Genomic DNA, 24,995 nt, shown 5'->3' with positions numbered 1-24,995 from the left:
GTTTCTGTGATGTTTGGTGTTGGGGAAGAAGGATCGGAAGTGGTGACGGGTCAATGGATTCCAAGTTGGGTGGTGGATGGTTTGGAGGGGGGCAAGAGAAGAGAAAGTTGGCTGCAGCTGTTACAAGGTGCAAGATGCAGGGAGTGGGTGGATAGGCGGGCTCTTGGAAACACCAAAGGGGCCTGGGAACCTAGCGAGGAAAGTGCTAAAAACGAGCAAACGAGCAGAAGAACAACCAGTACAAAGAATTTCCTGGCAGTTCTGGGAGGCGTCGTTGGCGCTGGGCTCCTCTATCAGGATGCAAAGAGGACGCAAAGGTGGACCACACCAGACAACTCCCATTGCCCATCCAGTCAGCATCATCAAAAATTGACAATTGTACCCAGTTTAGGCGAGCATGGGATCGCATCTCCCTGTATGCTGAACCGGGGGCGAAGGGAGGGGGGAAAATGTGGTGCGGCTAACAGTGCGCGAAGAACAAAGTACCCCGTAGAGGGGAGAGATTCGGTTAACTACTGTGTACCAGTACGGCTCATTGGTGGCCCTTTAGGCCTAGTGCTCGTAGTTAATCATGCGGAACCCGATCAAGGAGGTCAGTGATAGGGCGCTTCTGGGGCCCTTGAGGGAGAAAAAGGATCTGATCGAGGAGAGGGGGAAGCCACCAAACAGTTTGCTGGGCTGAATGGGTCATGGCCATGGGGGGACTCCGAAGCGTGAACTAGCACACTAGGGATGAATTTGCCCATGGCTTGCCCTCCATCATACCAGCCCAGCGCCCAGCCAGGAGTCTAGCAGTCCAACACCCCCGGCCAAAGCCCAAATTTTCCGTGAGCTCCCCGCTCGGGCACATTCGCTAAAACCCACTCCCCAGGACACGACTGGCCAATGTGACGAGTGTGCCATGGGCTTTGGCACCGATTTGGCGATCCGAAGACTCTCTTTTCGCTCACTTGGCCACACTTGTCCATTCCAAACCAAGTGTCACAGCGATCGACCATCAAGTTGGAAAAAAGGGGCCAAGGCCCCGTCAAAACAGAACCGTCTGAACATCCCATTCGACTGCTAGAGCAGTCTGGCGAGGAAGACACTTTTCCAGGCTGATCATTGACTTTCCTGGAGCACCAGTGCTTGTCTTGGTCTGCCACACTGCAAAACTCGTAGCCGGAAATCGCAATGTTTCGGCTGATCAGGATCCACTGTAGACGGGGAAAACTGTCAACTGGCCAACTTCCCAGGGCTAGGGAGGTGAAGGCGGCTTTCCTGTCCGAGAAAAGCAACCATGAGGCTTGTGATTACCAGAATAACGGCCTGCCAGTAAGAACAGGAACTCGTAGTTGGAAATGGACCTTGACTTGTCACATTCCACCATTCCTATAAAGGCATTGGCGTGAAATCGCCACCAGGATTCTGTGGAGTTTCTTCTTTGTCGCTGAAACGATCGAAAGGCAGAGGCTTTTGTTGATTGCGCTGCTTGTCCAGTCCTTGTTGATTCAGGGTTACGAGTACAATCTATCAACGGAGAGTCGTCAATCTGCAGGTCGTGATGGCCTAAAAGAAAAGCCGAAGGAAAAAGACCGCGTCTTCGCTGACGCGAGCGAGGATGACAGCCTCACTGTGGAAACGTTCGCCTCATGACGATCCCAACAAGCTCGGGGGCTTAACGGAGATGGCTCAAGCCGCAAGTGCCATAAATGTCCGCCTGAACTTTGCACTCGGGACAGGAATGGGGCTGTCAATTTGAGGGCCTTGTCAAGTGATAAAAATTTCACCCCATCATACGCAGGTACAAAGAAAGACAGGTCAAGTCCTGCCAGCAGCGTGGGTCCTCACGACCGAATCGTTTTTTGCCTAGAAAGACCGAATACTTGTACGAGGTACCTTGTACTTGGTAGACATTCCCGTACTTGAAAGCGTTAAGCATTGTTTGGCGCCCCTGATGCTTGAGATCTTCCCCTGTTTTCGGGTTTTGCTTCCTAGCTTCCTAGCAATACCACCGGTCGGTTCGGGCTACTATGCTCGCTTCTTCTTTCTCGCGATCGCGGATCGCCCCTTCGTCTCCTCCGTCCGATTTGGGAAAGGCGTCCCAATGCTGGCCAGAGAAAGTCGTGGCAGCGTAACCTTTTGAAAGTCACTGGTTAAGCATCCCGGCGGAAAGACCATCCTGGTACAACAGGACGACCTATACGCCTTGTCTCCTGATCGCTCCCTGTTGGGTGAGATAAAACAGTGTCAAACCCTTTCTGGCGATTCTAGATGACAGCTTCCTGCATGCTCGGTGAGGCCGAAGTTCGTGGGCAGTGCTCCATTCACAATGATGGGGAAATGACAACTAGACGCCAAATCTGCGCTTCGTGGATAGGCGATCACCAAGGAAGTATCCGAACTCTTCTGTTGGTCTAACAATGGGCGAGTCTAGACCTTCCGTCAACGCGAACCGAATCCGTGGGCCGGGGAACCGCAACAAGAGACTTGGACAGCGCAACAGATGCAGGGGCTCGTTTTGGCACAAAGGGTGCGAATTTGGCAGGTGCCGCAATGTTTGACATCAAACTTTGAGGTGAATTACTGGATGGCTAGTGTTCTGACTGCCGATTTAGACATCGTGTGCTTCGGTCGCGAGGTCTTGTTTTGAGGGAGAGCGCAAGGAGGCTGTAAGCCATCCGAGAGTGCGTTGAGGCGATGCGACCCAGTTCAGAGGACTTCTCAAATGGCCATCTCGGTAATGCGTACTTCCTGCAGGCTGCTTTGTCCGAAACCCGGGTGACTTCAGATTTCGAGTCCTCACCTTTCGCTGAGGTTGGAGTCAGTAGTGCAGGTATTTATGAAACTTTCACTTTTCGAGTCTCAGGACTTGCGAGTGAATACTGTCATTGGAGGGGCCGGACCCGCAACCTCTGTCTCCTTTGTGCGAGGAGATGACTTGCATGTGCATGGCCAGCCAGAAGATTTCAAATATATGATGCAGTCTTGTAGGATTGAGCGAGGGACCCAGTGGGATCATAGACAATACTGGGTCACCTAGACCATTTCTTGCAGCGGATTACAAGTCCTTCGTACTCGTTCCTATACCGAGTAGGGGCAGGACTCGAGTGTTGTGGTGGGTTGGCTTTGGGAGGGAGGGAGGCACCCGCGCAACGGCACCAACCGCAATTCGCAGCTTAAAGACTACCCCGCAATGATGTCGTCCTGCCCCTGCATTGGCACAACCATTGGGGAAGCTACAAGTATGAATGCAGCCTTTAGAGCTCCCAGGACCAACGGTAACAGCACACAACAGTGAAGTGCAAGTGAATTTGGAGTGAATCGTTCCTTCCACCGATTTCAAATACTTTCCCACTCAGTTCAATCTCACCAGTCACATAAATGCTCTCTCGATCCATCTTCCGTTCTTCCACCTCTCTTCGTCCCGCTTCTCTCAGTCCCCTCTTCAGACAGTTCTCATCGACACCCGCAATCATGGTGTGTATCTCTATGCCTCGTTTCTACACCAACTGACATTCTTGCAGGTCAAAGAAGGCGATTCCATCCCCAATATCGACCTCTACGAGGACTCCCCCGGCAACAAGGTCAATCTCGCCAAAGAGCTCAGCTCTGGCAAAGGCCTCATCATCGGTGTCCCCGCTGCATTCTCCCCTTCTTGCTCCGACACTCACATTCCGGGTTACATTGCCAATGACAAGTTGAAGAGTGCCGGAAAAGTGTTTGTGGTCTCTGTGAACGATGCTTTCGTGTAAGAGCTCTTGAGACACCATTCCTTCCACCATGTTTCTCACTTCTTCCACAGTATGAAGGCTTGGGCAAAGAGCTTGGATGAGACAAAGAAGAGCGGCATCCGATTCCTCGCTGACCCCTCTGGAGAATTCACTCGTGCCTGGGATGTGGAGTTCGATGCTTCTAGCATCTTGGGCAATGGCCGAAGCAAGCGATATGCTGTGATCACGGAGGATGGCAAGGTCGTCAAGGCCGCTGTTGAGCCCGACAACACGGGGGTTACAAGTGAGTTTTGCCATTTCCCTTTAATCATGGGATCATTTCTAAAGTTTCACAGTCTCTGCTGCCGAGAAGGTGTTGTAGAACAGGAGACCCTGAGAAGAGAAACCACCACCATAGATGCGCCACCCTGTAACAGCATGGCAAATGTCACACTCGAAGTGGAATGGAAGGGGAGCAAACCGGAACATGGCATAGGTTCAGCACAATCTTACCTGTGCTCATGTACCAAGTTTAGTTCTCTATTTCATCATGTCTGAAACCTCAAAAGCAAATTCAAATACATTCTAACCATTGAGATTCCCTCCATGGCTGAGCAGAGTAAACCCAAAGGAGGTCTTTTGTCGGAGCAGCTCATGTAGATGGATTGGATGACCTACATTCAGGTTCCAATGACCTCGATCATCATGTCATTCAACCCATACTTTTGAATGCATACGGGAAGACCGCGAGTGGAAAAAGGCCACTCTTCATTTTGACCCGCCCAATAGTCAGGCATAGACAAAGGTGTTTGCACACTAGCTCAGAAGAGCGCGCACTTCTGCCCCAGTCCTGGGATACGATTCTCTCACTGACCCGACCGGGCCAGTGGCGCTCTTGTCCCCTTGATCCTCTGACCTTTGATCATCGTCATCGCCATCGTCGCCGTCTCCCTCTCCCGCCGATGCTGACGCTGACACGGAAGTCTCAGCATCGACCGTCTCCAGCATACCCTCCAAATCATCGTACTCGGAGCAGAACTTCTCCACCGCTTCGGCCACCACATCCTGGGCTAGTGGGCGGTCGAACAGGGGTTTCATGGCTTCCTGCGCGTCCATAAGGGCCGAGGAGAGGAACGCGTCGAGCCGCTGGGCGGCCTCGTCGAGGTTTTGGAGGAGCCAGGCCCGTCGGGCCTTTGGGCCTTGTCCCCTGCGCGAGTCGATCTCTTGCATGAGCTCCGCGACGCCGGAGAATTCGAGGAACGTCGAAGTGACGAATTCGACCAGCTGGTCCCGCACCGTCTGGATCTCCCTGGCGGCTTTCTCCAGTGGGATCCGGGCAGGGGGGACGTGGGCCGAGATGTTTGCGAGTGTCGCCTTCAGCGCGGTCAGATAGTTGATCTTGTAGATGCTGGCTCTCCGCACGTCCGCGAGATTAGTCGCGGACTCGGCGCACGCGGCCAGGATCCCGCTCAGCATCGACGTAAAGAGTCGCTCGAGTTCCGGCTCCGTCATCTGGGGGCCTCTCGCCTGACATACGTCGTTGAACTGTCTCAAGGCCGTGGCCAGGAACACCGGCGGCGTGAGATCGCGCGACGGCTCCGAATCAATGCTCGCAATGGCGGTGGTGGTCTCTTCTTCCATTGCTTGTTCAAACTGTGCCAGCGTCGATGATTGCAGAGTCTGGATGAGCCTGGCTAGGGTTGAGTCCTGCCCCAGCAGTTTGGAGAAGATGCCGCGATAGAAATCTAAGAGGTTGAAGGTCTTGAACATGAGCACAGGATCGCCCGAAGTGCGCACGGCAACGTCGATCCGTGATTGCAAGGTCTGACAGACGAGGGAGAGATTGCGGGAGATGAGTTCGGACAGGGCCTTGCGGCCATCGAAGACCGGCTGCTCGTCACCATCTTCTTTCTCCGCATCTGAGCTCGACGCAGATGACGCCCTTCTCTGTCGGCCACTGCTGATTCGAGCCCACGGATCAGTGGCCTTGCCAGCGCTGAGACCCCGCGAAATCTCTTCAGCATCGGACACAAAGAGCCCCTCGAGAGCTTCCTTCTCCGACACAGCGGCGGAGTGCACCCACGCAAGCATATCGCCGATGTACCGTAACGGTTCGTGGGTGGAGAATTCAATCGCTTTCGTCGCGGCACCTCCGTGGTGGCCCGAGCCTGTCAGGGCTTCATGAAACGCCTCTGCCAACGTGGCTCGTCGCGCTTCCGCAAAGAAGTCGAGGCAGTTCTGGAACAAGCTCGGCCTCTCACTGAGGACCCTCAACGCGCGACGAATCGAGCCGCTGATATTGGGGTCTTCGAGGTCGAGCGTCTTGAATTCCCGTTGGATCCAGTTGTAGAGCTTCTTGAAGGCCGCATCCAGGTTGCGGGTAGTCTGTTCAAGCAGCTCCAGGCCCAGTCGGGACGTGCCTTCCTCCTCGCCGGAAGGAGAGGAGTTGTAGCCCAATAGAAACTCGCAGTCCCTGTGGATCTGTTTGCACCTCGCCAGGATCGAGAAGAAGCGTTCGTCGAGCGGTTCCGCGGAGCTGGTCAGAATGTTCAGATCTTGATTGGAGATGAGGAAGTGGCCGGTGAACGCGGTCAAGAGGGACTCTTTCATCTCAGTCTCCCGTTTGCGCGTCATGAGCGTGGAGAATTCCTCCAGCGTTGGCGCGGACTCTTGTTTCGCCGCGAGGATGTGCGTGCGCATTGATTCGCACGTGGTGTTGAGGGTCGCCAGCAAGGCCCCGACGCGCTTGAGTTGCTATCCATTTGTTAGACGAAGTGCTTGAGGGCAGTCCAACGCTGGTATGACTGTCGGACGAAAGCCAGAGAATACATGTATTTACCTCCGCAACCACACCGAAATCATCCACGATCTGTGCATTGCAATCGATCACCTCCTTTTGTGCGTTGGCCTTGAGATTCCTCCTCGTATCCTCGTCATTGCGGACGCCTCGCTCGTCGAGGAGGCGCAACGCATCGCGGGTCTCGTAGTCGGCGTAGGACGCGGAGAGGACGCTGGTGAGTTTGGCGGTCAGGGCTGTGGACCGCTTGGACGAAGGGAGACCATCAGCACCGGCACCGCCCGGTGTGACGGGACTGTCGAGGCCACTGGCGGAGGTGAAGCCATCGGCGCTGGTGAGAAAGGAAGCAGCCATAAATCCAGAAGCGAGGGAAATGTGCCCCCGTGCATTTTGATCAAATGCTGCATCGCCTGACGCTGGCTCAACGAGGCTGTGGGGGGAAACAAACCCGACGCCGGTTTAAATTGGAAATGGTGGAGGGTGGGGTCACTCTCAAGAGCAGCGAGAATTGCGCGGGGCTTTCTGTATAAGTCAGTGAGGGACGACTACAAACTTGCTTTGCCGTGGAATTCTCTAGCTCAGAGGGAGGTCTATTTCCTCCTTGAGGTTGCCAGATGAATGGGACCTTAATCATATCTCTGTTCGCTTGCTTCTATCCCATATGTGGCAAAAGGGATTACAGAGTGCTTGAGGATGTTACTCTCGTTGACTCGCCGCCCCTGGACGGGCAATCTGATCCTACCGAAGCAACCCAGTCTCAATCTAATTACATCTGCGACACAAGCCACTTGATACCCCCAATCAAGTTGGCCACAAACTGCTGCCCCTCGGGCACAGAGGGGAAGATCCAGAAATAGTGAGGCAATCCCTTGTAGTGGTCGTGCTTGGTAGGAACACCTGCCTTCTTCAGTGCGGCTTCCATCACGTACGCATCATCTCTCAAGGGATCCTTTTCACAGCTGACGAAATATGTGGGAGGGAAGTTGGCGTGGTTATCTGTGGCCAGAGCGGTGAAGATGTCGCTGTCCTTGGGATCGGCGCCTGCGTGTTCGTAGAAAATCTGCATCGAGTTCTTGTCGATGATAGGGACGCCCTCCTTGTTCTCCTCGTACGCTTTATAGATACCCTTATACTCCTCTGGGACGTTGTCCCAGTGCAGCGTACAGGGCACAACGGCGGCGACACCCTTGATGCCATCGCGCTTCGAGGGGTCTTTGACCAGACGGTTGGCGATTTGGAGCGCCAGTGCACCACCTGCAGAGCCACCAACGGTGTAGAATTTGTTTGGGTCACCACCATACGAGGCGGCGTTTTGTCGTGCCTAGAATATGTATTAGTCAACATGACTACACGGGTAATGCTGGCACTCTTAGTCATGGTGCTCACCCATTTGTACACGGTCAAACAGTCCTGGAGCTGTGTGGGGACCTTGTGCTCGGGGGCAAGGCGGTAGTCGATGTTGATGACAATCGAGGGAACAGCTTCAGCAACAACCCTGCAGAGCAAATCGTCCGAGTTGAGGTCGCCAGTCATCCAGCCTCCACCGTGCGTCCAGATGGCGACAGGTAGCGGGCCTGATTTGGCAGCTTCCTTTGGTGTATACAAGCGGTACTTGATGCCCTCGACTTCACCGTCTTTGCTCTCGACGGCGTCTGATGGGGGAGGCAATTGAGGAAGCAACAACGCCACAAGTTGATCATACTGGGCACGAATCTCTTCTGGCGTTCCGCTCATGACCGTGCGGCCACCCAGGCTCTTCTCCAGCTGCAGATGTCCGTTAGCAGAGAGGAGAGGAAATTGAGCACAATTTGGCTTGGAAAACTTACATCGAGCCATGATTGTGCGTACGCCATGGTGTCTGTGACTGACTTAGGGGTGGAGGTGTGAGTGTTGTAGTATAGAATGGACCGAGTCTGTGACGATTGATTTCAAGACGATAACTCTAAGCTGGGCTGCAACGTCAGGCTCCAGAGTAGAAATCTAGAGAACGAAATAAATACTTCGTCCCCATGGGATTGACTCGACCTCGGTTACATAAACCCGCAATGTACTCGTGGGACGGAGGGGTTGAGCCGAGAAACCAAAGCCAACGATTTGATATGACGGCAACCAACGGGTGTGGACCGGCCAAGGGAGCGTCAAAGTCAAAAGCAGCAAAAGCAGCCAAAGCAGCACAAGGTGTCGGCAAGGGCGAGTCAGAACCCAAGAAATGCTTCGCTCACAACGATTTGTGGATTCATATGTGGCGTTGTTCACTGACCATGTTCGCGGTTCAATTTAGTCAGGGCCTCATTTGGGGCTATGGAGGGCGGAGCCAGTCCACATGTCACCTGTCACGAGAATTCATGCCATCCTCTGTAATACAAAAGGTAGACGCGTGTGGTAATCCAGAGACGTGTGCTTCAGTCCGATGCCCCGTCCGGTCTCGAGCAAAGTGGTACTTGTAAGGCCTGATATACCTCTATCTAACTAGCATGCAGTCAGCTGAATGTCTCCCCTTAGGTTGATCAGTCTCTCAAGACCACAGCGCTCTCATCAAAGGATTGAGGCTGAAAAACCAATTTCATCCGTGGCCGACGGCATCTTCCAAGTATCTCGCCGAATCCCAGACCACTATCTCTAAGAGGCTTCTCCAAAGTTCATATGTCCTGTCTGTTCTGCATGTTTCATTGCCCCAGCTTCTCCAGTACACGTCACTCCACAATCGTTACATCGGAGTTGGAACCCAGCAGTGTCGGTGTAGTAGTGTTTGGCCTGTAGTTTCTGGCACAAAGCAATGGCATGTGGAAGGACCTCGTCTGAAAGTGGCTGGACGAACTGCTTGACATCTGCCTCTGGTGGTTCACCATGGACACTTAGCGCGATTGTATCGTAATGAATGCCAGAATAAACAATAAAGCAACGGTTCGGTGCATCTTCATTGTACCTGTCCACTCGCAAGCTTTGTACATCGATACTGCAGATTTCAATATCGAATTGTCGGCTGAGAATATCAAGTTCAATTTGGCCCCCCCAGGCGTCCTCAGTCTGGATCCACCGGCAATATGCATCGGGTTCTTTATTGTCTAGAATAGCCTTGGTGTACTTATCAGGATTGGCTTGAATATTCTGGGCAATGATCGACCGTAGTTCCGTGACTGCGTCCATATCTGACAGGACAGCACTGGCAACGGCTCTAAAAAGACACGAATTGTCATCTGGCATAATGCGTAAGACCAAGGTGCCCTGTAGATCCGGACACCAGATCTCAGGTGGGTCTGCCATTTCGGGGTTCTGCTTTCGTGATAATGACAATGGCGTTACCGAGGCTTCTTGAGATTTGGGGGTTGGGTTTGATGTGCTGGGGAAGGCTTTTGATGCAAAGCCCGGGTGTCTTGAGGAATCAGTTACGCTGGAGGCGCCTTTGGGTGGATCTGACGCCGGAGGATGAGTCTCACCCTTCTGGCTTAGTGGTTTAATCTCATTAACGATCAGCTGTTCGCCATTCAATTTGATATCGAGCTCTGAAAGGAGCGTTGTAGAGGCCAGTTGATCGAGTGGTAGGGTTTTCGGAGGGTAGCCATATTTGACCTCGAAGGAAGATAGCGATGTTTCGATCTGAATGGTTGTGCGAAGCGTCTCTACCGTGGCGGAATCGTTGAGACTGACTGTGCTGGACTTGCCAGAAGGGCCTCTAATGCGGACCCTCATTGCTTCCTCCGGGTTCAAATACGATTTTGACCGAGGGTGATTTGTTATATATACTGTTGGGCAGATGAGATACCAAAGAACGTAAGAGGAGCAGATCTGTCACGAGGCACATCAGTGGCTAGTGACAAGTGACAGCAAACAAACTCGCAGCCCCTGGTCGCCACCAGGGAAGGATATGGTCTTGAATGGAAAGGATGAAAGTGGAGGAGATCTAGCTGGATCTCTGTGCGGTATCTCAGTGACTGGACCGTTCGTTGTGCGTGGAGTACACGGCTTGATCTTCTTCCCACGACTCGACACGTAGCCTCTGACACTCTCTAGGCCTCCCTCGCGTGCCAGCGGTGACGGTCAAGGTGGTGAGGATATCATGCGAACAAGTTCCTAATCAGCCCAGAGTGGTTTAACCCCCAAGAGTTGTCCGGGCCGATCTTTCGACGCGGTTCATTCGAGTAATTATCAGAAGACGCGTCCTGAACTAGGGACTTGGAGCAGGATCCTGGATTCCAATGCACTCTTTTTCTTTCAACGATGATAATTGTAGAACTCACCAGCATAGCAAAGGGGTGATATGGAAGATGAAGCTGCGGAAAGTCCTCAGCGCAACTGCCGCCAAGCCTTTATCGCCGCGCCCCCCAGATTTTGCCCGCAGTTTGTTAGGGCGCAACGTCGCCTGTCGCATTACCTCTAGAGTCGCGACAACTTGATCGTCTCGCCCAATTCCCAGAGATAAGTGCTCACGCATAGGTCTCCTACATATGTCTTCACCCGTAGTGCCTTTCCAGCTCAGTTTCCACATTGCGAGTCAGTTGCGATCGTTGCGCGACAAATAGACCATGGCCGAGTCCGAAACCCCAGATGCGCCCACGACGAAGCCAGTCCAGTCCATCGAAGTCGAGCCTGCTGTCAAGGAAGAGGATGCGGCCGACGACAAATCCGACAATGAGGGCGACGGTGCTGAAGAAGCTGAGGAAGCAGCTGGAGATGGACAAGAGGAGCCTCCCGTCTCTCTTGATCAGTACAGGGCTCTGAAAAACATTACCGATATCTTGTCAAACTACAAGATCAAAATCAAGGATGAGTCTGTGCAACCTCGTGTGTTGGAGTCCCCATCGTAAGCTAACTTCATCTTTAGGGACTACTACCCCTCCCAGCTTTTCCGACGCAAGCCCAATAGACGGGTCCTACCCGATTACCACGAAATCATCAAGGACCCTGTGGCTATCAGTACTCTTAAGCAGAAGATACAGAGAAAGCAATACACAGGCATTCCGGAGTTTGTACGCGATTTCGCCCTGATTGTCCACAATGCCCAGGTATACAATAGACCGAATTCGGCTCCTGTTCGCGACGTGCTTCTGCTGCAGACGGTCTTCAAGGAGGAACTCAAGAAGCTGGTTGATGAAGGCCTGATCCAAGAAGAGGAAACAGTCTTCCCAGACCTCGGAGAGATACCAGATGCAACCCCCGAGCCGACCCCAGTGTCTGATGACGATGAAGACAATGAGGACGAAGAGGATGACGAGGACGAGGACGATTCCGAAGATGATCGCAGGAAGAGAAGACGGAAAGGCGGCCGGCCGAGCATCTCAGGACGGAAGGGTCGCGATGAAGATGATGACAGACGCGACGATGCAGATCTTCGAAAACGACGAGGACGACCTCCCAAGGTGGACACGCCTATGGAAGCTCGGATCAAAGCCATTCTCAAAGGGCTCCGCAAGCCGAAAGACAACGAGGGAAACTTGAAAGTCCGTCATTTTGAGCGACTACCCGATAAGATGGAGTACCCGGCCTATTTTATTGAGATCAAGGACCCCATCGCGCTCGACACCATCAAGAAGAAGGCCAAAAGAAAGAAGTACCAGTCACTTGAGCATTTCATGAAGGATCTTGATTTGCTGTTTAACAATGCAAAGCAATTCAACGAGGATGGAAGTGAAATCTACCAGGATGCGGTAGATCTCCACGCAGAAGCACAGAAATTGGCAGAAATCGAAAAGGCCAAACCTGACGATGAATACCTTATGGAAGACGGCAGAAGACCCTTGCCGGCTGGCATCTTTTACAAAAACGAACTTTGGAAGGTCGGTGATTGGGTCCATATCCAAAATCAGAATGACGTGACCAAGCCGATTGTTGCTCAGATTTACCGAACTTGGGAAGATCCTGATGGTCAGAAGTGGATAAATGCGTGTTGGTACTACCGTCCAGAACAAACAGTACATCAGTACGAGAAACACTTTTGGCCGAACGAGGTTGTCAAGACAGGCCAATATCGAGACCATCGGATCGAGGAAGTGATTGATCGTTGTTTTGTCATGTTCTTCACCAGGTACACTCGTGGAAGACCTCGAAACGTCGATCCTACGAAGGAGGTCTATGTCTGCGAAGCGCGGTACAATGAAGAGAAGCACAGATTCAACAAAATCAAGACATGGGCCAGTTGTTTACCTGATGAAGTGCGAGACAAGGACTACGAGATGGACTTGTTTGAGGTGCCTCGAAAGATCAAGAAGGTACCCAGCCCACTCAAGCACCTGTTAAAGGACAACATGAAAGAGACGGACGAGATACCCTCTCCTCAATGGGGCCATCCCAATGCACCACCCATCGTGGGCGGAATCCATAAACATGCCCGCGACGAGAATGTGAGTCTTTGCAACCCTGGTGGTTTTGATGGATTCCGGCTGCAATCAATTTGTTCCGATTTCGTCGCAGCATCTTTACTGACTTTCCATCTCACAGCAATCTCCGCCTCCAGAACCAACACCTCCGCCTCCCCCTACGCCTCCACCGCCGGCCGTGAGACAAGCTTCATTAAGCACTATTGCCAACATGGTACCACGTCCCATAACTAATGGCGCAGGGAGCCACGTTCCGCCAACTCTGCAACCTCAGCTGACACGTCCATCCCCTTCGTTGACTCCCAACTCATTCCAACACCAGTCCATCTCACCTGCTCCTCAGTACGGCCGACAGACTTCCTATCAACAGTCACAAGCCCATCCTCATGCAGCCATTGCACCCCAAACTCCAGTCCCTCCGCAGTCGCATCATCCTTACAACCCACTCCCCCAAATTCACCCGCAGCCGACGTTGACTCCCGCCCACCCTACCAACTACACATCTAGCACTCCTGCCCAGGGGATGTACAATCGCCCACCTCCAATGCAACCGGTCGGCGCCGCCGCCACTCCAGCTCAACCATATGCACCCTTTGCCTCGACGGCTGCAACTACCTACCCCGATCAACGTGTCGCCGAAGTCTTTGTGCTGTCGGACACGGCCAACGAATTGATCCCAAAACACATACGCGACCAATTCCCACAAGACGACCAAGGGCGTGTCCTGTTCTTCACGAGACCGCCTGTCCTGCATGACATGACCGTCAGAGGAAGTGATGGGGAGCCATTGCGGCATACAGAGAAATACCTCATAGCCAAGAAAGAGAAGGAACGGTTGAGAGAGGAGAGGAAACGGGCAAGAGCGGAAGCCGAAAAGGCGGAGAAAGACACGATGAAACGCGCCCGAATAGCTGTTTGACACTACGAGCTTGTCAGGAGGAGATTGCATTTTTAAGGAGTTGTTCGAAAAACGATGGAAGAGAGATGAGATCCTACCGGGAGACGCAGACGCAGACGCCAGGTGTTTATCGTTTTTTGGGTATTATTAATGTCCCTTATTCCAGGACCCCAGCGTCGGCGCTGGCGGATAACTGATCGCTGGCCTTGATGCATCAAGGCTCTTTTTTTTGGTTGTGTGCGAACAGCTCAGCTCGGTATTTGTCCTGGCCTTTTTCTGGATGTAAAACTAGGGAGACAAGGGAGGGACTGGACAGACAGACAGATAGACAGGGAGGGCAGAGACGGCGGACAGGTATGGTGGCGGACGTGTCTTGATGTCTGTCTGTCTGTTTATCCATCTTTGAGTTGGGACCTCTCTGTCGCTATAACGCGCATTTTTGTATCGCCTACCGCCTATCGTCGAGCCACTTTAAATCAGTGTTTATTATATAATCTTGCTAGACAATCCTACCGTAGGCCTGCACATCACGCTGACTGCTTGCTTGCGCCAATTCCAGAAGCCCTTCTTTCCCGCCTTTACTTCGGACCGCGCGATGTCCGTGACTCTAGGCCGGTCATGAGGTTTTGAATTCCGGAGGAGAGCCTGTCAAAAGAAAAGAAAACGACACGAACGCCAGACGCCAGTGCTAGATAGAAGAAGGCAAGTGGAAGGGGTACAGCTAGCTAGCTAGTTACAACGCCTCGAACAAGTCGTCCCTCCGTCTCCTCAGCCGGTCCAGGTCCCCCTCCGCGCGGCGCACCTCGGCGCGCGACACCTCAATGTCGGGCGGCAGGCCGTGGAACTGTCGAATGCGGTCGTGCAGGGCGTCGAGCCGCTTCTTCTTGGCGGCCAGCGAGCGCTGTTTCGCTGCGAGGACGGTGGGGTCGGTCGATGAAGAAGGACCGGAGTTGGAGCCGGCACGGGTGAATGCGGCGAGGTGGTTCTCGAGCGCGTCGATGCGGGATCGGTACTCGGTGGATTTGAGGGTGAGTTGCTTCGTCTCGCGCTGGTGTTGGAGCGTCAGGTTGTGGAGGTGTGAGAGATCCGTCGTCCTCGTCGTGCGGAGGTGCTGTTGGGTCGGTGACGAAGACGGCGTGGTTGGTGAGGTCGGGTCGTCGTCCTGTGCGCGGGCTGAAGTGGGAGGTGTCCTTTCGGCGAAGAAGGCGGCGAGGTCTCGTTTTGTCCGAGTGACTTGGGTCTGTAGATCAGCCGTGAGGGTTTCAATCGCTGAGAGTTGGGATTCCTGGGCGAAGGTCTGGCGAGGGATGTTGACGATCCGAGAGGGCAGATCTCCAAGGACACTGGCTCTTGTCGACGCCGACGTCGACGGAGAGGCGCGCCCTAAAACCACGACCGAGCTGGCGAGAGACTCCAGCGCCGTCGTCGCGGCCGGCGCCAGCGATGTCTCGAGCAAGGACATGATTGCGATCGCGTCGTGATTACTCTCGATGCCCATCGTTCGTCGTTCCTCCGCCTCCTCCTCCTCCGCAGCCTCCAGTTCCTCCACCTTTGCCTCAAATAGTAATTCCTGCACTCGATCCGCGGCAATGTTCTCCGCCATCAGACTCTGCAAGGCCTGGAGCGTCGCGGCGTTGCGTTCAAATGCCGGCACGGGCGACGGATGATACAGCCTCGCGAGCCAGCCGCTCACAATTGACCAGGAGTGCGACGCGAGTGCCTGCGCGCGGGCTTTGGATGGTGACGCCTGCATGTTTGATCACACCTCACAGAGCAGAGAAACCAGAGGAAATTTAATTGTAATATCTCTGCAGCTCTCTGAGGTTCAGGAGGTGGGGGGCAAGCAACAGGTCGGGTTAGTCTGTTCAACCTTGGATGTTAGTGGAATACTTCCATTCAGATGTAGAGGAAGGGAAAGAGATTGAAATGTCTGATAGAGAGTAGAGGAAGTGGTCAGATCGAAAAGAACAAGCTCTGGCTAGGTATAATAGAATCTCAATGCGAGATGATTGTCCGACTGACCTCCCCAAACTGCGAACATCTCAACCACTCTCCTGAGGCTTCATATAAGGGGGTATTAAATCAGAAATGTATTATCCGAGATCTATTAGTGGACCGCCATTGGGTCTAGAGTACAAAATATACTTTTGAAACAAAATATCCACTTTTGTTACCGCCGCCTCAGAAAGCAACAGCTACGCAATACCTTCGCAGGCGTATAATGCGCTCATCATCATGGGTCAACTGGCTTCGAGCGTCGTCGAAAGCGCTCTTTGGAACAGCAGTCACTGCTGAATGGCCTCCCACTAACCAAATGGCCACGCACGCGGTCTTCCAGGAAATGCAGACGTCGTGGTCGGTCTTCTTCCACCGCCTTCCCTTTATGCCCCTGGTGGTTCTGTATCGTGCTGTATGGCAGGCTGCATGCCCTTGGCCCGTAGCCCTCGAGGCAAGGACTATGGGTGATAGATGCCGAATGTTCCCTCCCTACCGCCAAAGTCTCAGCGTTTCACGAGGCGTTACTCGAGCTCGATCATCTTTTGTGACCGAACCCTAACGAGGATTCTGCGGATTGCCGGCATTGCTGAAGGGTGCGTCTAGCGGAATCTTCAAGCAGCTTCCGTCTATGCACAGTCCATGACCACGATTCTGCTCGCATCTGCTAGTCCACGAAACCGAATATCGGCAAAGTCCCTTTTCTCGCCGGTACTGTAAATCATTGAGGGTCGATAGAAGGTACGTGTCGGGGAGGATCTTCTTTCGTCAATCCTTGGCGGCCTGTGTAGTACCCGCGGACTTGGTACTTCGGTGAAGACATCCGCGTGGTAGGGCGACAGGCTCCATGGAATCGCTCAGAAAGCGCCATATCTGGATCTCTCTCCTCCGTCTTTTCACACTCTCATACCCCAAGACCTGGCCAAGTTCACGCCGTTGCTCGCCCAGAATCCAAGGTACTGGGACATTCCCCCCACGGTCCCCCCGAGGAGGCGAACATCTCCCAACCTGCGGTCGAGGAATTCTTCCGTTGCCGAAAAGTCCCTTGATGTATCCGTGGTCATGAACAGTTCTGAACTTGCGTAGACGGCTGCGAGGGAGGCTCGTTTCGTGTACCAGGAGAAGTCAACTGCGGTGTCTCCTGCGAGATACCAAATCTCATCCGACAAAGCTTGAAGTTCTTTCATAGAGGCAGGAATATTTTCGAGGAGGGACATGTAACCAAGAGCCTGCAGCAACAAATATTAGATGAGTGACGGGTGAGAAGCAATGTTATGGACATACCCCTTGCCACTGATGGATGATGTCTGCATTGGCTCTCAACCGTGCCATGGTCAGCGTCCTGATTTTTGGGCCCAATCCTAGCGTAGATCCCTCGGGAAACTGTACGGTATCCTTCAATGCAAGCCTTTGTGTGACTAGATGGTAGTTTATGAGATCAAAGACACCGCGAGGGAAGAGCTGGACTGTAACATCGAGGTACCCGGCATCTTTAGCTCCTAACGCCAGCGCTCTTTCTGTGAAACCGTGTTCTGGAAGTCGAATAATAGCAGCGGAAAGAATTCGATCTTGGATTTCAGGGAAAGGAGGGGGGTCCGGATGGTGGACGGAAAAGTAGGTCCTCGTGAAAGCCGGTCGCTGTCGAAAAGCGTGGCTTGACTGCGTTGTAAGCACTTTCAGTCGCAGTGATCGTGAGAGTGCCACGGTCCTGCCGTGAAGGATGGACATGATCGCTTGCCAGAGGAGGGCACGGTATGATGAGGTGGGTTGGTGAAGGAAGACTCGGGAGAGATGAGGAAGTAGCCAGTAGTCGAGGTGTGGAGACTCGAGAGACAATCGATCTACAACAGTCAATGCTGTGAGTTCAAGAAAAAGCAAGCGTTCGCGAGCTGCACAACATCTGCAACCATCCGGTGAGCGGATGAGAGACTAGCCTCCAAGAAGCGATCCAGACAAAAGTGGTTTTCCTTGATGGGCGCATGTGCATGGAATTCTCAACCCTCGCAACTGTTGGAGTTTCTTTCAGCCTTACGGTGCTTGGCGGGTTACATAAAAGATGAGTAACAACTGCTCGGAGCTCAGCACTCTGGCACTCAACACTTGATATGTGCCCGCGGAAAATGAAACATGTTCGGGTTGGGGAAGAGGAGAGCTATGTATAGTCCAGAACATGAGATACATCTTGTCTTCCTTTTTTTTCTTAGAAAAAATTAATGACCCCCTTACGGAGCCACCTTTCCCAATACCCAATGCGGCAAGTGATATAGAGACTACGTCCGTCTCCATCACTGGCTCGAAAACAACGTCTTCTTATCCGACTCATCCACGATGAACGTCTCCATGCTCCCCACGTAGACGTCGTTGTCCGGCAACACCTTCTCCAGCATAGGCTTGGACGTCATAATCTTCAACAAATTGTCCATCGTCGCGACCGTCATAACGCTCATTGCGTCGTAGTCGCAGGTGATTTTCCGTCCGGCTGCGACCGCCATCTCGCGCGCTTTTCGGGACTCTTTTAGGTGATGCTGTTTGTTTTGAGCCAGAATTTAGCGCCTCCTCACATGGCTTCTGTTCCTTGGGGCTGGGTTGGGAAGGGAAAACACATACCTGTTCGTATTTGATGAGGTTTTCCTTGGCCTCGGGCACCTCGTCCAAAAACATCTTGCCGTGGACATGCTCGTAGTAGTGATAGAAATATTCGAGCGTGACGTCTTCCCTCTTCTTGAGGCAGATATAATATCTGACGACCATCCTGGCAAAAAAATCGGGCGGGTATGAAATGTGTGTCGTCGAAGAAGTGTTAGGGAGTCTCTGAGTGTGGCAAAGGTCTAGCTAGCTAGCTTCCGAAAGTGGGAGGAAGACTCTCTCTCTCGATGCATCACCGACTAGATTTGGATTTATAATTCATTGCTACCTAGTTGTTCAGTTATCCGCCCATTAAGTGAGTGCCCCCTCAAAGTGCCATCAAAGTATTTCGGAAAACCTCTTCGAGGTTCCCCAGTTCCCCGCACATGCGTTGGAGCCAAAGCATGGCATCGGATTTCATGATCCGGGAATGGGTCCTTGATCGGAAAATGGAAATCCTGATCGGTCAGTCTGTCCACAACTTCCAATGGTCGGACTGGAACATCTGTCTCGTCGTTAGCAGCCTATCTTGTCAGCCAGTCGTTATCTTCCTCAGGTCTCTTCTACAGCCCGTCTCTTCTCTTCCACTAAACTGCCTGTCCGTCTTCGTCGCCCCACACCGGCCACCCAAACATGTCTTCCAAATTCCCAATGGAAAACTCGTGGCAGTCAAATGGATTGCTATCGCCAGCGACATCCGGCGGGAGGGCTTGCTCATAGGACAGTGGCAGATCTGCTCGCTTGGAAAGAAACGCAGCCGCTGGTGGAGGCTGAGCCGGCGAACCCTTGGGGAGCATATCTTGTGATGAAAGGGAGAGCCCTTGAGATGTTTTGAGTTTCGAGGTCGGCATCGAGGTCGCTGGGCGGACCCCGCCTGCTTCGAGACCACTGTAGGTGCAAGGACCGTCCGAAGTCCAGCCAGAAGCTGTACAGGCCTTCTCAATAATGTGCAGTGTCTTTTTCACCCCTTTATACGTCGGCACCATACCTCGTAAGACTCCGCGAATATAGAGGAGATGGGGGAGTAGGGGAGTCTGGGCGGGATGCTCCAAGACCAGTTCAGAAATCAGAGCCGTAGCCGCAATTCCAAGATGGTGCACTACACTCAAACACATGACACGAGGTGCGCGCTGTTGCTCGTAGAGCTTGAGGATGTTGGATATTTCTATCGAGTGTTCGATGCACAGCATATGCGCTCGGCTGCGGACTGGGGACCAGAAGTAGGAGTCGCTGCCCTCGTTCGTGCCGCCGACGCTGGGTCCAAAGACCTGCATCATCGAAAACGGCCGGTGGAGTACAATGTAGGTGGCATGTAACTGTAAACTACGAGGTGGTCAGTTCTCTAAGGCTTTGGACCATTGCTTTGCCGTGGCGACTCACTGGAGAAGGAAGAATCTGGGGTCAGCCTCCCGGACGTTGACCGCATTCCACTGGAGTCGTTCCGGCAGCCGGGCATGCCACTTTTTCAGCGCCTTGCTGCATACGGCCAGGTTCAAGTGGAGGTCTGAAAAGTCCTGCTTGTCTTGGGCACACACCAGCACTTCGACGATGTCTGCCGTCAAGCACATCAGGTCTGCTATGGCGGTGAAGACTCCCACCTGATACGTGTCCCAGTGCGGTGGACACTGGAGCACATCGGCAAAGTCAGAGTTTCTGATCATTCTGTGGCGTCCCAAAGATAAAGTGTAGTATCTACCGCTGTGTGAGTGGTGCAGGAGGTGGGAAATGGGGGGCTGGGTGCAGGTGACTGACCGATCACGCGAGACCAAGCCCCAGAAGAGCTCCTTACGTGCCTGTTGTGCCAGTATAGAATTGTCCGTTTGATTCCGATCCACGTGGATGTTCAGATCGAAGGCCATCCTGATGGCCGCGCCTAAACCATTCGTCAGTTCCATAGGTAGGTCATGCGCAACATGATTGAACGTACCGATAGTCATCCAAGCACTCCTTGATCGCCCCGCGCCACATTCAAGGTCAGACGCAACGCCCAGCGCCTGACAGAATGTCAAGGAGCCTGAATCACAGAGGTCGAAAGTCATCAGTCCGCACACTTCTCGGTGCAAGACATTATCCTGGTCCTTCCTGAGGAACGTCTGGATCCTATAGTCATCCATGTCGGCGTAGTACAAGCCGCGAGCAACAATGCAGAGATGAAGCAGAGGGCTGTAGAAGTTGGTGCGACCCAGGGCCTTGTCGGACATGAAGGCTTCCTCGTTCACGAGAGGATTTCGTTGGTTGCTATATTTGAAGTACAGGCTTGTGAGGTGGTCCTGTAATTCGGGTGATATGGACCGGAGGAGTGCAAAGGCGCGAGTATTGCGCTCGAAGGATTTTGTAAAGGGTAGATGCGCGTCATAGCGTGAGTGATGCTCGAGGGTCAAGTTGATCTCTTGTACAACCTTGACGCTGAGAAGATTCGACACCGTGTCGGTCAATTGGTCAAGGATGGCTTGTCCATGAGTGCCTGGACTGACGGATGCGCTGGGAGACGAATCTGTACGAGACTCGGTCGAGCAAGTGTCCAACCGAGAATGTGACCTCTTACGGGACTGGTTCACTGCTGGCATGTCTGGAAGCCTGGGGGATGCATCCGGTAGCTGTGCCTCGTTCGGCTGACCGAGCTGTGGGAGCGAGTCTTCGTCTTCGGGCCGCCTTTGCACATCATCAGCAGGAGCCGTCACGACTGAATCCAATGTGAAGTCCTGCAGCGAATTGAGCTGATTCGTCGAGTGCGATTGTTGTCGAAGCAATCCCTCGAGAAATTGGACTCGGGCGAGAAGGTCGTTCAAAGTGGCCTTGGAGTGTGGCCTTGTCCACGTTAGGAGGTGGGTTGTCAAGGCTGGATGCTGGATGCTCACCGTTTGCGCTCGTCGTCGTCTTTGAAGATACATTCGACGCCATGTCTTGAACACCTGTCGCACTGATTCTGATTCGGGGCCGTGATGCACTGAACATGGTTGAAGGATCAGCGCAGTCCAACGATTGTCGCAGAGGACGCCGACGAGACGACATAGAAGCAGGGAGAGAACTACTTACCCGCACGCGGTGTCTGCGACAATTGACACAAGCTGCACTCGCTTTCTTCCGTGACCGAGCGGATGCAGGTTGGCTTGAATGGTCCGGCATTCTTATTACCCTTGGCGGGTGACTTCTGCTTGTACGGTAGTTTCGCGGATAGACGACCGTGGACGCATTGCTAGAAGATAAAGGACGGCATCAGGAGATATCAAGTGCATAGATGGTAGAACAGTCAAGCAGACCAGTAGCGAATACTATATATCTATAAAATCGACGCGCCATTCGTAGATGCGCCTGAAGGGTTCTATCTCTTCTTATCGGGAGGGAGTACATATGCAAGACTGCGCCCGGCCAATGAAGTGCCTGTGGGTTCGTGGTTGTGTGGTTATTGATTGTTCAAGACGATAACCGAGAAATCTGGGAGGGGCGTTCCTCGGCGGCCCAGTCGCCTATGTAATACAGCCCCTGTGAGGGGAAGCCCGCTAGACACCTACTTTCCTACCTAGGTGAACAATCACCAAAGAACAAGACGAGGGTGTGTTCGCCAAGCTAGGTAAATCCCCGCGTATGCCTCCTTGTCAGTCCCATCCTCCCTCCTCCGACCCGCTTGAGTCAATTGTCCGCTACTTTCCTTCGGGCATCCAGTTCAATCGGTGTGAACTAGGCTAAAACGACCTGTTCAATTAGACGCATCGCAGCCAGCGTTTCCTCGTCTCGGTGGTGTTTGCCAGCGACTTCCAGTGCAATTGGCATTCCAGCGAACAATTCGGCATCATCTAAAAACCGACGTCAGCTGACGACTTAACCAGATCCTCGCCGTCGACGACCCCTTCAAGAGACATACATTTCGCGAGTTCACGAGCCTCAAAGTCATTTCGGGGTTGCGCGTTAGGATCCTCGACGTCCAAGTGTGCATCTGACACCAATTTGGTTGGAAAGACTGCGGCGGGAAAATCGAGAATGTTGTACAACCCCGTGTAGAAGCCGTAGGTGAAGTCCTCGGTCAAGACGGCGACCTGGTTGACGGCAGGCGAGAGAATGACATCAATACCCAGCTGCTTCATCTTTGCATGATATTCCTCTCGGATGGTGTTACGCAGCTCGTGTAGCCGCCAAATCTCGTGGATATCCATCTCGCGTCCCAGTCCCATGGCTCGTTTGGTCAGCTTCAACCAGGGTTCTTGGGTTTCTGCCAGAAGACCTTTTTGTACGGCCGCATTATCGGAAAAACACAGCTCGTACTAGATGCAAGTCAGTCAGACTCTTCAAGTGCAACATCCCATCTGAACAGCGTTCCGCAAAACTCACCAGCAGTGGCCGCAACTCGTCGTGTCTATGCCCGATCCACGGCACCAGTTTGACTCCAGCAGCCTTGAGCTTTGCTTGAGCCATTTCCATTGCCCGCCGCAACGGAGGGCTGGGTCTCACAATCCTATTTTCGGTCAGCAGAGCACGACTGAATTTCCACCCAAGACCTAGTGGTGCTTTCGTCACCATACCCATCGTCAACCATGACCCCGACAGAGAGGGTCTGTGGTGTAAATGCCTTCACAGGCCTCCACGGCAGCGGAACGAGGCTTGTCTCGACCTCCCACGGACTTTGACCCAGGACCGTCCTCATCATCAGTTCCAAATCATCGATATTGTTGGCCAATGGGCCGACCACACAGCGAACAGACTCCTGACCACCCCCAGCAAGCATGATGCCCTGTGGTTGATTCCCAGCGTGAGCACACATTCCTTGGATGCGGGATGCAAACACCACTACTGCAACTGACCTTGTAAGGCAATCGACAAGACGTGGGACGAAAGCCATAGACGCCACAGAGAGCCGATGGGATCCTGATTGAACCGGCAATGTCGGTGCCCGTTCCAATGGCAGCGCATCGCAGCTTGATGGCGGCTCCCTCGCCTCCGGATGATCCACCACTGCTCATGAGGCGGTTGGAAGGATTGACTGTCTTACCATAGATATTGTTGTTGGTGTCTCCATGCTAACAATAGTCTCACACCTCTCAGCAACGCCTCTCCCTTGTCATCATGATAGAACTGAGGGGGTGAAGGAGGTTTGTACCATTAATGTCTGGGGCTGGTTTGTTCGGAAGAGGATGACGGCACCGGCCTTCTTCATGAGAGCGACGATCAGCGCATCTTCGGTGACGACATTCTTCACCCACGCCGTATATGAACTGTGACAAATACGACCTTTGAGCCCAATATGTTCCTTTACATGGGAGAGGGTACAGTACGTTAGTTTAGGACAGGAGGAGAAAAAGGGCCAACTTGATGACTCCCACAACGCACCTTGACAGAGATGGGCACACCGTGCAACGGACCCACGAGCTTGCCTGTGTCCCGAAAATATTTGTCGAGTTCCCTGGCTCTCTCGATGGCTTCAGTCGCTAGAAACTCGGTTGCGAAGTTGACCTGTTTGTCGATGGACGAGAGCGGCCCTCAGGGTTAGCCTTTTCTCTCTCTTTCTCGTTCGACGCACAAGGGCGGGCGTTTTCATCGCCCTTCCTTACCAGCTGATGACCAATTACTGCCCGTTTGAGAAAGGCGACGGTCACCTCTTCGGCGGTATACTTGCCCGTCGCCATCGCCGCCGTCAGTTCGCCCGCTCCATTCTCCGTGATGGCGAGCTCTTTGGGGGAGAGAGCGCCACAGTCCGCGATGAACGTGGTCACATTCGACTTCTCCTCCGGCGAGGGTATTCGATCGTCAGCGAGAGCGTATCCGGCCGGGATAGATTTTGCGAGAATCTCTCTGCACTTTTGCGCCTCGGTTTCCCACGCTGCGGCCACCATCTTTGCTGTTTGCTCTTTGCTCTTTGCTTTCGTGCCGACGACAACGAGGTGTGCTTTCGTTGGTAACAGAGAGGCTTTGACCCTTTGACATTCCTACATTTTTCAAGCAACTTACTACAACACTTGATGCTCATCAAGAAAAATGTACGAATCACATAAAGAGGAAGTTGTTTATCCGGTTGCGATACCATACCGCGCCACGATCTATTCGTTAGACCCCACCCACTTTTGCTTCGACCCCTATCAACCTTATGCCCTAATTCCCTTATCCACCAGATACCGGATCCCTCTGGTGAAGGTGCATGATGGTAGACACACAACGCGGATTTACACGTTTTCCGGGGTACGAGGACGGTTGATACACGACGACCCGCCTTGCCCGCCCTAGACATGTGTATGCCACGGGAACCATGGCGAGTTCTCGCTCTCTGATAGAGATAGAGATAACCTTGAGCTTTGAGATTTGAGATTTGAGCTTGATTGATTTTGAAAAATGCCCCAACCTTTGTCCCTCCCAGCCAGCTAGATACAGTAGGTTGAGTAGCCAATCGTGTTCTGTACTTGGTAAATCAAGCTGTCAAGCGGAGGAAACTCCTGGATGCTGTGCTGGAGTCTGGGGAGCCAGTCAGTCGGACAATAGCAGAGCGAAAGTGGACTCAGTCGTTCGTTCGTTAACTGATTTCTCCCCCAAGGATTGATTGAGGGTCTACCTCGTGGGTGGGCAGATTTAATTCTCGCCACTCGTCATTGAAGCATACATATATACATACATACACACCTGTATAGCTGGCTCAGTCTGTCTCTCTGTCTGTCTGTCGTGCTGTCTGTCTGTCGTGCTGTCTGTCTGTC

The 24,995-nt window shown here is 53.1% G+C and overlaps 10 protein-coding genes across 10 annotated transcripts; 2 read left to right on the top strand and 8 right to left on the bottom strand.

Moving 5' to 3' along the window:
- Positions 1-3,456: 3,456 nt before the first annotated feature.
- On the top strand, positions 3,457-4,074 carry Z517_12097 (uncharacterized protein; the record flags this gene model as incomplete). Its single annotated transcript, XM_013423677.1, has 4 exons — positions 3,457-3,459; positions 3,507-3,730; positions 3,785-3,996; positions 4,049-4,074. The coding sequence occupies 4 exons, from the start codon at positions 3,457-3,459 to the stop codon at positions 4,072-4,074; spliced, it is 465 nt and encodes a 154-aa protein (XP_013279131.1).
- Positions 4,075-4,508: 434 nt separating this feature from the next.
- Z517_12096 (uncharacterized protein) lies at positions 4,509-6,843 on the bottom strand (the record flags this gene model as incomplete). Its single annotated transcript, XM_013423676.1, has 2 exons — positions 4,509-6,446; positions 6,532-6,843. The coding sequence occupies 2 exons, from the start codon at positions 6,841-6,843 to the stop codon at positions 4,509-4,511; spliced, it is 2,250 nt and encodes a 749-aa protein (XP_013279130.1).
- A 412-nt stretch (positions 6,844-7,255) lies between these two features.
- Z517_12095 (uncharacterized protein) lies at positions 7,256-8,342 on the bottom strand (the record flags this gene model as incomplete). Its single annotated transcript, XM_013423675.1, has 3 exons — positions 7,256-7,810; positions 7,876-8,253; positions 8,316-8,342. 3 exons carry the CDS (start codon positions 8,340-8,342, stop codon positions 7,256-7,258), a joined length of 960 nt encoding a protein of 319 aa, XP_013279129.1.
- A 766-nt stretch (positions 8,343-9,108) lies between these two features.
- On the bottom strand, positions 9,109-10,179 carry Z517_12094 (uncharacterized protein; the record flags this gene model as incomplete). Its single annotated transcript, XM_013423674.1, has 1 exon — positions 9,109-10,179. One exon carries the CDS (start codon positions 10,177-10,179, stop codon positions 9,109-9,111), a length of 1,071 nt encoding a protein of 356 aa, XP_013279128.1.
- Positions 10,180-11,012: 833 nt separating this feature from the next.
- Positions 11,013-13,722, top strand: Z517_12093 (uncharacterized protein; the record flags this gene model as incomplete). The annotated part of the gene is made up of 3 exons (XM_013423673.1): positions 11,013-11,257; positions 11,312-12,827; positions 12,925-13,722. The coding sequence occupies 3 exons, from the start codon at positions 11,013-11,015 to the stop codon at positions 13,720-13,722; spliced, it is 2,559 nt and encodes an 852-aa protein (XP_013279127.1).
- Positions 13,723-14,434: 712 nt separating this feature from the next.
- On the bottom strand, positions 14,435-15,454 carry Z517_12092 (uncharacterized protein; the record flags this gene model as incomplete). Its single annotated transcript, XM_013423672.1, has 1 exon — positions 14,435-15,454. The coding sequence occupies one exon, from the start codon at positions 15,452-15,454 to the stop codon at positions 14,435-14,437; it is 1,020 nt and encodes a 339-aa protein (XP_013279126.1).
- A 1,138-nt stretch (positions 15,455-16,592) lies between these two features.
- On the bottom strand, positions 16,593-17,424 carry Z517_12091 (rpsU-divergently transcribed protein; the record flags this gene model as incomplete). Its single annotated transcript, XM_013423671.1, has 2 exons — positions 16,593-16,925; positions 16,981-17,424. The coding sequence occupies 2 exons, from the start codon at positions 17,422-17,424 to the stop codon at positions 16,593-16,595; spliced, it is 777 nt and encodes a 258-aa protein (XP_013279125.1).
- Positions 17,425-17,981: 557 nt separating this feature from the next.
- Positions 17,982-18,447, bottom strand: Z517_12090 (uncharacterized protein; the record flags this gene model as incomplete). Its single annotated transcript, XM_013423670.1, has 2 exons — positions 17,982-18,221; positions 18,304-18,447. The coding sequence occupies 2 exons, from the start codon at positions 18,445-18,447 to the stop codon at positions 17,982-17,984; spliced, it is 384 nt and encodes a 127-aa protein (XP_013279124.1).
- Positions 18,448-18,908: 461 nt separating this feature from the next.
- Positions 18,909-21,447, bottom strand: Z517_12089 (uncharacterized protein; the record flags this gene model as incomplete). Its single annotated transcript, XM_013423669.1, has 6 exons — positions 18,909-19,644; positions 19,702-20,013; positions 20,074-20,194; positions 20,249-21,129; positions 21,180-21,268; positions 21,358-21,447. The coding sequence occupies 6 exons, from the start codon at positions 21,445-21,447 to the stop codon at positions 18,909-18,911; spliced, it is 2,229 nt and encodes a 742-aa protein (XP_013279123.1).
- Positions 21,448-21,999: 552 nt separating this feature from the next.
- Z517_12088 (uncharacterized protein) lies at positions 22,000-24,146 on the bottom strand (the record flags this gene model as incomplete). Its single annotated transcript, XM_013423668.1, has 8 exons — positions 22,000-22,115; positions 22,184-22,580; positions 22,648-22,771; positions 22,839-23,047; positions 23,118-23,333; positions 23,414-23,563; positions 23,644-23,766; positions 23,865-24,146. 8 exons carry the CDS (start codon positions 24,144-24,146, stop codon positions 22,000-22,002), a joined length of 1,617 nt encoding a protein of 538 aa, XP_013279122.1.
- Positions 24,147-24,995: the final 849 nt, after the last annotated feature.

Source organism: Fonsecaea pedrosoi, assembly GCF_000835455.1.
Source record: "Fonsecaea pedrosoi CBS 271.37 unplaced genomic scaffold supercont1.8, whole genome shotgun sequence".
NCBI lineage: Eukaryota > Fungi > Ascomycota > Eurotiomycetes > Chaetothyriales > Herpotrichiellaceae > Fonsecaea > Fonsecaea pedrosoi.
Note: the sequence above shows the minus strand (reverse complement) of the source record. Positions and strands in the feature narration are given on the sequence as shown.